This window comes from Poecilia formosa, unplaced genomic scaffold, assembly GCF_000485575.1.
Source record: "Poecilia formosa unplaced genomic scaffold, Poecilia_formosa-5.1.2 Scaffold180, whole genome shotgun sequence".
NCBI classification, from domain to species: domain Eukaryota; kingdom Metazoa; phylum Chordata; class Actinopteri; order Cyprinodontiformes; family Poeciliidae; genus Poecilia; species Poecilia formosa.
The window spans coordinates 345,846-358,078 of record NW_006800119.1 but is presented as its reverse complement, the minus strand read 5'-3'; the positions used below and the strand labels follow the sequence as shown (position 1 = coordinate 358,078).

Below are 12,233 nucleotides of genomic sequence, written 5' to 3'. Positions count from 1 at the left end.
TCTACATCCATCTTCACACTGAACACACACTAAGCGAACCAGGTGCACATCAAGAGTGACAGACACTCTTCACAGCTCGTTTCACAAAATGTGCTTTGTTTCCTCGCGTTTACGCCCACATGTTTTTCTGCACAAATATACAGAAAAATATAGAAAACGTAATGTATCATTAATTCAAAGTGTGTCTGCCTCCTAGACGTTGGCACAAACGGCAGCTCTAGAAATTGGATCGAAGTGGACTCTCTGCTAATGCTGCTGACGGCAAAGGCTGCATAATCTCAAGCCACCAACTGGTTTCTCCCGAATTCGTTAAATGCATCAAAACTGAAAGAACACTCCGTCAGAGCGGTAGAATTTGTGTAACTCCGTGCAGAACCTGTTAAAACCACCTCAAAACATTGAGAAGTGAAAAAAAAAAACAATACAAGAGAGTGCTGAGTACGAGGGACTCGACGAAGACGTGGAAATGGAGCGTATTTATTGGAAAGGGTCTTTCCAGAGTTGCAGGAAGCAGCATGCTCTCAGTTTCTCTACCATGTTGCTGCTGTTTTGCTCTCCCTGCTTCCTTTTCCTCCCTGTTACTGGCTGTTTGGTGAAGAAGTGTTGGAAATCCCCACTTTCCAAAAAAAATAAAATAAAATAAAATAAAGGTTTATCTCCCAGAGCAGCGCTTTGTTTTGGCAACTCTCTGCCCATTAGCGGTAACTCAAGAGTTTACTCATGCTTTCTTGCTCTCATCCTGCGCTAACTACAAGTTACACCATCCCTGTACCTGTTGCGTAACACAAGTGTTTAACCCGATGCTGCTCTCTGACCGACCACACCACACACATATACACACGCACACAAACACAGACACACACACGAGCTTAGGCCCCTCCCAAACCCAAACATCAAGCCAAGAACCCCAGGAATGAGTGCAGCTGTTAGTTTCACTACTGTCTGACTGTCTGCGTCACGCTTCTTGTAGCCTCTTGCCCAGTCCATGCACCAGATTTTGCATATTCAGCCAGAATGCTGGATGAATTGGATGAGGCAGAGTAATTATGATTTTTTTTTTCCCCTCAGGTTGCATTTAATTTTTCCTGCAATAACATGATGACATCTTAGCCAGGGAGAAACCACGTAAAACCATCCTGATTTATTTTTCTGTTCTTTTAATGAACATGTTTGGGCTTCACGCCAAGGTTGTAAAGTTGATTATGCTTGTGTGTGTTCCTTGTTTTTACATTCCCATTTATTTTTCTTAGCACAATTTAGACTCAGATTTTTCAATGTGAATTTAATTTTTTTTTTTTTTTTCACTTTTAAAGTGTTCTCATCTCTTTAATTCAGCTACAGGTTCTTCAGTCTTTAAATTTATGTTCAAAAGTTCTACCTTTTCCCTAATGTACTGAGTTTTTAACTTTTCTGCTTGCAGGCAATTCTTAAGTTTTGGGCAGCAGTTTTTCCTTTCAGTCAATGGGGGGAGCTCTAGATGTTTCACTACAACGTGCAGCCCTGGTCGTAGTTTCCTTAACCTGAGGCTGCTCAGATCTTAGCCTCAATCCAGCTCTCAAGCAGAAGTTGCACAAGTGGCAACAATATTTTAATCTAGGTTTCCCCCGTTTTTATCTCTGGAATTTAAACTTATCAGTAATGTGGGATTCTGTGTCATGAAAAGTATTAAAAGGGCTGCAGATGTAGGATGTTGAACCTTGATTTAAACTACTACTACAGAGGCGAGGATTTACTACACTTGATCAGTAGATACTTGATGCTTGAAGATTGCAGAATTATTTTTTTCCTTACTTTAACATTTTATTGCTGAAGGCTTTCGTGTTTCAAAAAGGAGAAAAATTGCTATTTTTGGCCCCTTCAAGAGATTCAAACATCTTTTTTTGTCAGCTGTTTTTGCCGCTGTGATTCTTTGCATCACTTTTTTTTTCCCCACCACTACTTTTGAGACAATTTAGAGTCAGCAGGAAACATGAGTGGATATGATGCTAAGAATCTAAGGAGGTCAAGTCAAAATGATGAAGCATCTTTTTTGTTTTTATAGCTAAAAGTGTCGCAGGTGCAATTTTGGCCGAGTAAAAGGGGCCGGATTACTCAAACGATGAACATCCGCACGACAAAATTGGAGAAGGCATTAAACTCGATCACGCTGACAGAGTCTGAATGTGCCTTCAGTCACTTGCACGATGCATGAAATTGTTTCTGTGGAAATGGTTGTTGATGCTAAAGAAGACTTCATGCAGGGAAATTCCTGTCCAGTTGCACAATTAATCACCATAAAGCGGCACAACTGGGTTCTCAATGTTTACTTTTCCACATACCCAGCCCCCAAGTTTGTGTGTGTGCATGTGTGTATGTAAACTAATTCTGATCTTATTTGTGATTGAAATGTCCCCCTCATGTAACTAGAAAAAGAGCCAGTGTCAGTCAGTGTGTTTCTTTAAATTAGAGTTGCACCCTTCATTAATTTTGTAAATTTCTGACTTTGATTATAGCAGGTTCCTTTTTCTCTTGAATAAATAAATATATGTTTAAAAAGATGATTTAATAAAAAAAAAAAACAAAAGTTAGAGTGCTCTCTTTGCATCACTGAAAATGTACAATTGCAGTCAAGGTAATGGGAATGATTCCTCCGTAGAAACAAAATCCACTTGAAAGAATGAAAATACATTTCCTTTACTCTTAGCAAAATAAAATAAAACACTTCTTTTTTTTCCCTTTTTGCACACTTCAGAATCTAGTTATGTGCTATGTAACATTCTATACATTCATTCAAAGTAGCTTTACTTTTTCGGGGGTTAGATTTTCTTAATATCTTATTAATTTATTGAAAATGCACAGACTCCTTTCTCTTATCCATTGTTATTTACATTTGAACCAGAGGCAGGACAGAACAGATTGTGTGAGAGCGAGCAATCATCGTTGCACAGCTCCACAGTAAAACATGTTTCAAAGCAAAGACAAAATGACTCGGGTTGACATTTTAAGCTGTTTATTAGCTTTGCGCTCAGCACAGTTAGCACAGTTAGCACAGTTTGCGTAACTAAAAACTCAGTCTCTGTATGCATCACTTGTAGCATAAGTGGAACATTTTTGCAATCTTGCAAAATGTGATGAAATATGAACACATGAAGAGGAGCAACCTACCTCTAATACGCTAAACTTCAATTTAGCGTAAAGTCCCACTTCCTGTTGACGGCACCTGAAACAACAGCCGGACGTGTCTCTTGAAAATGATTTCCTCTCTAAAAGATTCTTACACCTTTTGAACTTTTTCTGAAATTTGCTTTGTTCTTCTGTTGGTAACAAATTCCACACCGAAGAGTGTCGTTTGTGCAACTGTATCTGTTAGGTGCTAAATTAATTTCAGTTTAAACAACTATTAAGGGGCTTTAAAGTTTTTTTTTTTAATTACTTTTCCCAGCGGCTTTCTTTATTTCCAGATTTTAATTAATAATAATAATGTAATCCAATTAGGGGTGAGCATTTATTGTAACAGTTATCATGTATCATGATACATTTCTTATGATAAAAATTTTGATTTATTATTATCGTGATAAAGTCCAACAGATGTTAAAAAGCTTCCAGAACTGTCCATATTGTCAGGATTGCTAGTTTCACTATTTATTTTTCTCTGATCAACGTGAGCATAAAAAATATAAATAAGTTCGAAAATACAATTAAATGCAATTGGTGTGTGCAGTTCAGTGATACAAATCACACTTTCATGTCCTCAAGACGCGCATTAAAAATGGGAATGTTTTCCAAGAGCAGCATTTGTGTCTGTATGTCGATGATTGCTGCGACACACTATTGCAGCAATACAGTCATCTAAAAAGAAGTAATGAATAGTTATCGTAACTTTTATTGTTATCGTGATGATACCACAAAATATCGTGATAAAACTTTAAGTCCATATCGTCCACTCCTGAATGCAATAATGTTATGATCTTTCTTCTTTTTTTTGTTTGCATTCAGTTGAAAGCAAAACCCAAAATTAGAAGTGGATGTTTTTAATTCTTCCCTTTTCCTGTGGTTTGTTTGTTTCTTTTTTTTAATTTATTTTTTTTTGCTGAATATATCTGGAGATGTTTAAAATTAGACGACTTGTGTAACTCGGTTTTGCACGTTCTGAACATGATAGGCGAGGTTATCTGTGGTTATTTTCTCTGGGGTTTTTTTAAATTTTTTTTTATATTTTTGCTATCATCAAAGCTCTAGTTTCATCTCACCTTCTTTTGCCACCACTTTGCAAATTGTTCCTTCTTACGTTTTTGCTGTATCTGTACAAGAGCAACACATCAGTGCATAAATTGGTGCAGATTGCATGCATATCGTGTGTTTTGCTAATACTTTGCAGTGTCATTGTTTGGGATGGGCAGGAGGTTAAAAGGGAACCGGGTCACTAAACGCACACTACCGTGTTGCACCGTAACCAAAGTCGATGCGAAAGAGAAGACAAAGCATTCCCTCCCACCCCCCACTTCACAGAGCTTCTGCTTTCTTGCCGGAACAGGTCAATGCTGCTTCTCATCTGTTTTCTCATCAGTAAAGCCGTGAAAACGATGCAATGTTCTCTTCCACCCTTTGCTCCAAGCCATGCACATTAAGTCCAGTCGTGCATGTTAGTGGATTATAGAAATCCGGTAGACCTGTATAGATATATTATGATGAGGGTTTGTTTTGTTTTTTTAAAGAGGGCGATGCACGTTGAAGGCAAGAACAACACAAGAAAATTAACCCCTTCCCGCCTTAACTAACATCATCCTTTTATCTCCAATCAGCTGGCACCTCCGCCTGAACCCGAAGTCCCTGCAGAGGTGTGTTTTTAAAGATGATGTTGCCTGACGATTCGGGTCATTCGTGATACACCGGTTCCATCCCGCCACATTCGTGCTTGGTGTTTCACATCTCTTCATCTAGGCAGATAAGAATCCCTGCCCATTCTCGTGCGTTTTGTCTTTGAATTGCCCCCATCCACCTCTACGACTCCGCCCGAGTCACCCCGGGTCTTTGGTGTTTGGCCAAACTCCAGTTTCATGCCAGTACAGCTGGGGTTTGGAAGCATGAATGAGGTATTTTTCATGCCAAACTGTTGCAACCGTGCGTGTGAGTAACTCGGATCAGCTGCACATTTTATCTTGTTTTATGTTTACTCCCCTCAGGGCAGCTTGGCATTCTGTCATGTGAATACTTTTATCTTGCTTCTGTATCAGTTTCTAATGTTTCGGGGGGAGGGCGATGGAAGCACGACAAATTGCCCCGCGTCGTGCTGTGGGCATGAGATTGTGCTGAGCTTTTCATGAGTCAAAATTTTGAGATTGGACGGTGTGATATTTTTAATGTTTGTGTGTCACAGGATGAAACACAAACTGCCCCCGTTAAAAATATTGCAGGTGCTGCTTGCTTTTAGACTGAATAGCTGTCCTCCCTTGCATGAAACCTCGCATGAGTTTGACTCAACCTCACATCTTCCCTGACACAACCACTTCCCTCTTAACTGCATGATCGAATCTGCACCCCGTTTCCTGCATGCTTGTAAAGTAACTAATTTGCACAGGATTAACCCACCTGTTTTGTTCTCTTAATTATTTGCCCCCCAACCCCCCAGTTTTCCAAACTTTTCTTTTATTTACTTTTTTCTTATTTCAATGCTTTCTGCTTACTCACAACACCTTTAAGGAGCTTGATCCCAACCAGCCACTGAAGCAAGTGGAGGACCAGAGGAGGGTAGGTAAAGTGTTTTGCCGTGGTCTGGTCCAAGACTCCCATCCCTGTTTTTGCCATGCGACAGCAGCTGACTAACTGTTGCGAAGCGCTCACGGTCACGCTGCTTCCACAGCATGGCGCCCATTCACTCCGCTGACACTTCTGTTGAATGCAACATGTGAGGCAGATCAGCGGGAGAGGACATCACCTGCGGTTCTCAATCTTTTTTACCGATAAACGCGGTGGTTTTACAAAGAATCCTTCAATGCTGCCACCGTGCTACTGTGTTCTCCACCGATCCAGGAAAGAGCTGTGGGGGGGAAAGAGGCCTCATTGTGGTCTCATCTCTACAAGTCTGTCGTTTAAAATATTGTAATTTCTTCATGTGCTAAGAAGGTGGTTATCTCTTCTCCAAAATAGCCATATACGGTGTAGATGTTTACTAAAACGACTATTTTACTTTCTCCCAAGCCTACAAGTTATCATCTAATCAAGTCTTATTGACTTGATTAGATGATAGATAGATGATAGATAGATGATAGACTTATCGACACTTAACAATTTCTCAACCCCCAGTTCCACATTCGCCTCGATGTTAGCTTCTAGCTTGAGGTTAGCTTCCAGCTAACTGCAAGGTCAAGGTAAAGGCTAAGTTTATAGCTTTATTCAGTCAAATAAAGGCTATTCAGGTGGCAGAAAATGGAAAATCACTCAAGTTAGCTGTGACGCCAGCAAATACAAATTAAAAAAAAAACTTGAGGATGCATGCTATGATATCTGAGGCTAACTCTTGGCTAGCTTTTCAAGACAAGATGACATACTTCCATTTTTTTTGCTTATTTTCCTAACTTTGTAGGAGTCAACCAGCCCAAATTGTGATGTTTTCAAAAATAGACAGTATAATAGAAAGTTTTCATAAGATAATGTACAATTAAATTGGATCATATGGAAGATTTGAGCATGTTTACTTAACAGATGGGTATAAAAATGTTTTACAGCTACAAAATCTAAAAGGAACCATATAAAAATGGAGTCAGTTGACTCAGATCCTTCTTCACATTGATCATCTGAAGGGTAGTGTTGATCAGTAATGACAAAAATCTACATATTGCTCATGCAATCCAAAAAAAAAAGTTGTTTTCTGTGTAGCCATTTGTTTTTAATAGTTTTGTCTTGTGGGATTTTTAGTTAAATTTGTTGCCACATTGTTGCAATAAGTTGGACTGGAGTTAAATTGCTTCAACAGAATGTTTTTTTTTTTTCTTTCTTTCTTTTTTTTCACCCTAATGCCGAGTTTCTCCAACAGGGTGAGGCTTTGCGTCTAATTTTGGTCAACCGGTACTATGGCAACATTAAACCCGGTCAGAGGAGAGAGAGCCTCACATCCTACAGCAACGGCCCACTCACACCCGGAGCTCAAGGAAAATCACCCACATGTGAGTTAAACATTATGGGGGTGGGGGGAAACTGATAAACTGTGTGATGCGACAGCATGTACTGCAACTAAGGAAGTTTTCAATCAATACGTAGATATTTCTAGAACAGATGAGTTTTCTTTTGTCTTCCAGATCTGAAGCCATAATATGGATGTTGTATAAAGAGATTTTTTTTTTTTTTAGGCAGCCCAATGCGCGATTTGATTAGCAAAAGTGAAACGTGCAAAATCTCAAAGAGCTCTCTAGAAGGGGAAGTTTAGTCAAGATGTTCCAATTCCTTTATCATTTAAAAGTGCAATGCAAGTCTTGGTCTTTGTAATGCATTGATATGAGTATGGAAGTGATATTTTAAAGATATATCAATTGAGTTTCTTATAAGCTACCTATTTTATTTTATTTTTTTGCGCTATGACAGTTGTTGCAGTTGAGTGTTTGTGCTTCAAAACTGGCTTTCCCTGAGTAAATTTGAGAAGGAAATTAATTGTAAATTTGACATCAAAGAGTTGTTTTGAGTCGTTTCATGTCGGAAACGACTGTCGGTTACACAGATTACACAGAAAAGATACAGATAATGCTGACTCTTTCCAGTGGGTAGCAGGGAACAGACTGTGGGTCGAGTCTGCCGATCAACATCACACATTTTCTTCACAAATCAGATTCTCAGATGAATAAACAGAACACAAACGCAGGGGGAAACTGCCGTCCAGTCATCCTTCTGTGGTTAGGCTTACCTCGAATAAAATGGCTCATATTGCATCATTTCGTCTGTAACACACAGAGAAAACAGAGGACCTAATTCACACCAGTGACCTTGCGCTCCTTTTAAGCCTTCCCAAGGCTCTCTCCTTGGCCCGACGCTGGCCGTGTCGTTGCCAGGAGACCGGCGTTCCAAGCGCTGTGCAGAACGGGACGCGTTGTTGATTCAGCCCGCCTACCCAGCCAGAGATGGCTCTGATGGGTGCCGTTATGTCACCGGTTCCTCCCTCCGCTGCGTGCGTCGGATGGCGGCAGCAGCGGGAATTAAAATACCTCCGTGGATTAAAGGCACTTGTAGTTTTGTGGTTTGTGTGTGGCGTCTGAGCGCATGAGTCAGTCTGTAAACCTCCACTCCAAATAGATCATTTAATTGCAACCTCCTCTAATAAAGCGACCACATGTTGCCTTATTTGTTTTGATCGTGCATTTATCTGGTTATTCCGTTCTTTTAACTTTTGTTTCGTTTCTTACTTTTAGTGCCTTGCGAGAATATTCACACTTCATGAACTTTTTCCCCGTTTTGTCACATTACAACCACTGGTGTAAATGTTTCCATTTTATTTAACCAGATAAGTTGATTGAGAACATATTGTCATTTTCAAAACTTTTTTTAAGTTTCCTGTTTAGGAAACTTAAAAAAAAAGAAAACACACACACACAACAGAATGTCACACAGCATAAAACAGAAGACTATAGTGAAAAAGAAAAAAAATACAAACATTCATATGGACTAACCGTACTACAATACATATAAGTCAACAGTTGCAAATTGATCACATTGATATCGCTAAAGTTGACTTAGTGAGCGTTGGTGGTTTTTCCAAGTTGATCTAATCTTACTAGAACGTAAAGTATTATTGACCAGATTTTTGGCTAACATATAAAATCCAAATAAACCTATTTTATTTGGATTTTGCCAACATAAACTAGTACATGGTAAGACTGAGAAAGATGATGAATGGTTAAAAAAAAAGGAGTTTAAAAATGGAAATCCAAAGATCCATTTCTTAGCCTCCTCTTTTCAATTTAACAACTCTTCATATATAATATGCAGACATTTTGGGAACGTCTCAGAGGTTTGTTGGCGAACATAAGTGAAGAAACGGCATCATGAAGACCGAGGGGCAAGTTTATTTTCTCGCTGTGAATTCCGGTGGTGGCAGAATCATGCTGTGGAAAAGCTTCACTTCAGCAAAGATGGGATAAGGAGGGTGGTCAGCGCTGATGGGATGATGGCTAAAGATGAAATACAGGGCAGTCCATCTAGTCAGAGATGCTGTTCATCACATTTGATGGGACTTTACCCAATTTTTCAAAGATAAATGGGAGACAAATTACATAAAAATTCAGTCTCTACATGTGCAGAGCTTATTGAAACATAGTCCAAAATAAGAATTGACTCAGAGCTAATGAATGTCAATATGTGCCACTCCCTTAAGATTATGTGTAAACAAGTCAATCAATTAAAAAATGTCATCAGATTAATGACACTCTAGTAATTAATCAAGATTGATCAGTATGTCTGACTGTGTCAGTGTAAAATATAAATATGTACTCAGTTGTGGTTCTTGGAGGAATGCTGCCCTTGGCAAGACCTTAATTCTTCTGCACCCCCACCAATGCAAGCAATTGTTTGTTTTTTGTTTTTGTTATAGCAGAAACGGGCAATGCTGACCAGTACTCAAAAGCAAATAAGTGAAACTTACTCCACTACACATGCATTCCACTAGTTGCAAACTCTTTTAGTGGACATCTAATGTATTTATTTTTTTCCTTCTTGGGTGCCCCATCCATTTCTGATGCCACCCTGGGCAACTGCCCATATAAAAAAACTGCCACTGTATGTACGTTTTCAAAAAATGTTCGACAAAATGTTTTTAATGCATGTTTGAAAAACCATTTTATCTCCATTGGCAACCAACCAGGCATCCAAAACCTAGCACCACCACTCAGCTCCTTCAGACTAGCCAGCTGCAATTGGCAAACACTGCTGAGCTCATTATATGAGCTACTTTTCAGTGCATTGTTGGTAAAAACTTTGTTGAAGGGTTAATAGAGCGATGTTGAGATGTGGATTCTGATAAGTTTGACTTCTTCGCCTCCAGTGGTGAGCGCCGGCATCGGGGGTCGAGGGGAGCTGAGTCTGGCCGAGGTCCAGTGCCACCTCGACAAAGAAGGAGCCTCCGACCTGGTGATCGACCTCATCATGAACGCCACCAGCGACCGCATCTTCCAGGAGAGCATCCTGCTGGCCATCGCACTGCTGGAGGGTGGAAACACAGTCATCCAGGTGAGCGCAGGTTACTGAGTTCATGCGTACTCTCTGTGGGTGTGACATTTCAGTTGGGGTTAAGCATTTGTGTGTGTGTGTGTGTGTGTGTTCGTGTGTTTTGATTACATGACTCCTCGAAGCATTCCAGTTGGTAAGGCATGATTAGAATCTGAACTGAGATATGTTGCTGCGCACACCTTTCAGGTTCAGGAAATATTGTGGTCAATCTACAGCCAGGTGTAGGAAAGTACCTTGACTTGTTTTTTTTTGTTTTGTTTTATTCACATTTTGTTTTGTGGTGGAGGAAAAAAAAAGTCAAAAACAAAAGCATGAACACGAGATTTCTGGGAAAGTTCCAAGCTGTGCAGACAAACGCATCATTGCTTCCCCGCGGCTCACCAGGGGTTACCAAGGCAACCCTAACTCTCTGGGAGTTAGGCAGACGGAAGTTTTCAGGACAAGAGAGCCACTGTTTGCAATAAAATTATTTCAGCGTCGCAGGGTGTACTGCTGGCCTGCACCGGTGTGTCTGTGCATGCTTCATGTGCGTGTTTGTGTGCTGCTCGTAAAACCATCTATCAAGGCATTTTGGTTTGTGGTTTTGTGCAGTGTGTGTGATGTTGCCGGCTATCTTGCATAATACGCTCTCCATTTGCATGTTGCTGTTACCTGACGGGGCCTGACTTTCTTAGGTGTACGCTGGCTTGACTCCCAGTTACATAAGCTGCAGCGCTGCCTGGAAGAGTGACGCCCAGCGCCTCGGGCCGCCTGGCATTCCTGCCAGAATCTTAACTGGGTCATGCTTTGCTGATGGGAAGAGGGCAGTGAAAGATCCAACCCACAGACTTGGTTTCAGTAGGTTCTGTGGTGCAACTTGAGAAAACATCACTTCTTGCAGCCTGATCTTCGACTTGCTTCAGTGAAACTTTAGGACTTGACTGTCATTTTATGTCTTTTTTTTTAGCAACAAGTCAGTTCAAATTTGCTTTACATCATAAAAAATTTACCAATTATGACAATAAACATGATTTTGTTCAGTGCCATCATCAAAATCATCAATATGATTAAATATGTTGATCAATATTCTAGTTACTGCTAATCAAAGTCAACTCTAAGCGGGTGGGCTTTTAGCCCTGATTTAAAGGAGCTCAGTGTTTCAGCAGTTTTGCAGTTTTCTGGAAGTTTGTTCCTGAGTAGTAGAGTATATGAAGCTGAATGCTGCTTCTCCATGTTTGGTTCTCCTGATGCACAGCAGAACCAGAACCAGAAGACCTGAGTGATCTGGAACCTCAATACAACAGCAGCAGCTCTTTACTGTATTTTGGAGCGAAGTTGTATATTAGAATTTGGTGTTGCCACATGCAGCTCAAGAAATTATAATATCATCAAAAAAGTACTTTACTCATTTAAATGTCAAATTAAAACTCTTTATTTCTATTTCTCATTTTATTTATAGCAGCTGTTTAAATTCTATTATTGTTTCTACAAAAAGTTAGATTTTTTTCCCAAAATGATGGATGATCAAAAAGGATTTTTAATCCAGAAATGTGCTGAAATTTTGGTTTTTGAAGATTTCATTTTTGGAAAATGCTGATATTTTTTTTTCCTCCCCCATCAATGCACTTCTTGTGTTTTAACAGGCCAGAGTGATGTCAGCACGCACAGAGCTGCCATCTTGTTTGACAAGCATGCTTTACCACTTCTTCCATTTACAGCTTCTTCTATCTATTGCAGAATATTAACACCAGGCTACAATTTATTTAATTGTTAATTACAAAAATAAAGTCATGATGTTATGAGAATATAGTTGTAATATTATAAAAATAAAGTTGCAATTTTACAGATGCTTCCACACGAAAAGTAACAAAAAAGTTATTGAGGAATGTCGAGTGTCGTTCTTTGGCATCAGTTTTACAAAAAGGGAAGTATTTAATTTTTTGACACATCAGCATCAAATTATTATCGGTAGCACGACTTTGGATCGATTAAGCAAACGACTGAGTCTGTTTCAAAGAAAACCACTCAGACGGTCAGTCTGAGTGGTCAGATCTTGGTAACTCTAT

General features: G+C 39.7%; 1 protein-coding gene across 17 annotated transcripts in view; it reads left to right on the top strand.

Annotated features, from left to right (window-relative positions):
* Positions 1-12,233, top strand: part of LOC103147315 (inositol 1,4,5-trisphosphate receptor type 1-like) — a 124,655-nt gene that overhangs the window by 59,101 nt on the left and 53,321 nt on the right. For 8 of the 17 annotated variants that reach the window (XM_016678333.1, XM_016678319.1, XM_016678324.1 and 5 more), the window contains 4 exons: positions 4,782-4,817; positions 5,680-5,727; positions 7,013-7,142; positions 10,004-10,188. In XM_016678333.1, coding sequence (XP_016533819.1) covers positions 4,782-4,817; positions 5,680-5,727; positions 7,013-7,142; positions 10,004-10,188 — 399 coding nt within the window. The remainder of the gene's footprint in view (positions 1-4,781; positions 4,818-5,679; positions 5,728-7,012; positions 7,143-10,003; positions 10,189-12,233) is intronic. The other 9 variants (XM_007565585.2, XM_016678332.1, XM_016678331.1 and 6 more) reach the window with 3 other exon arrangements.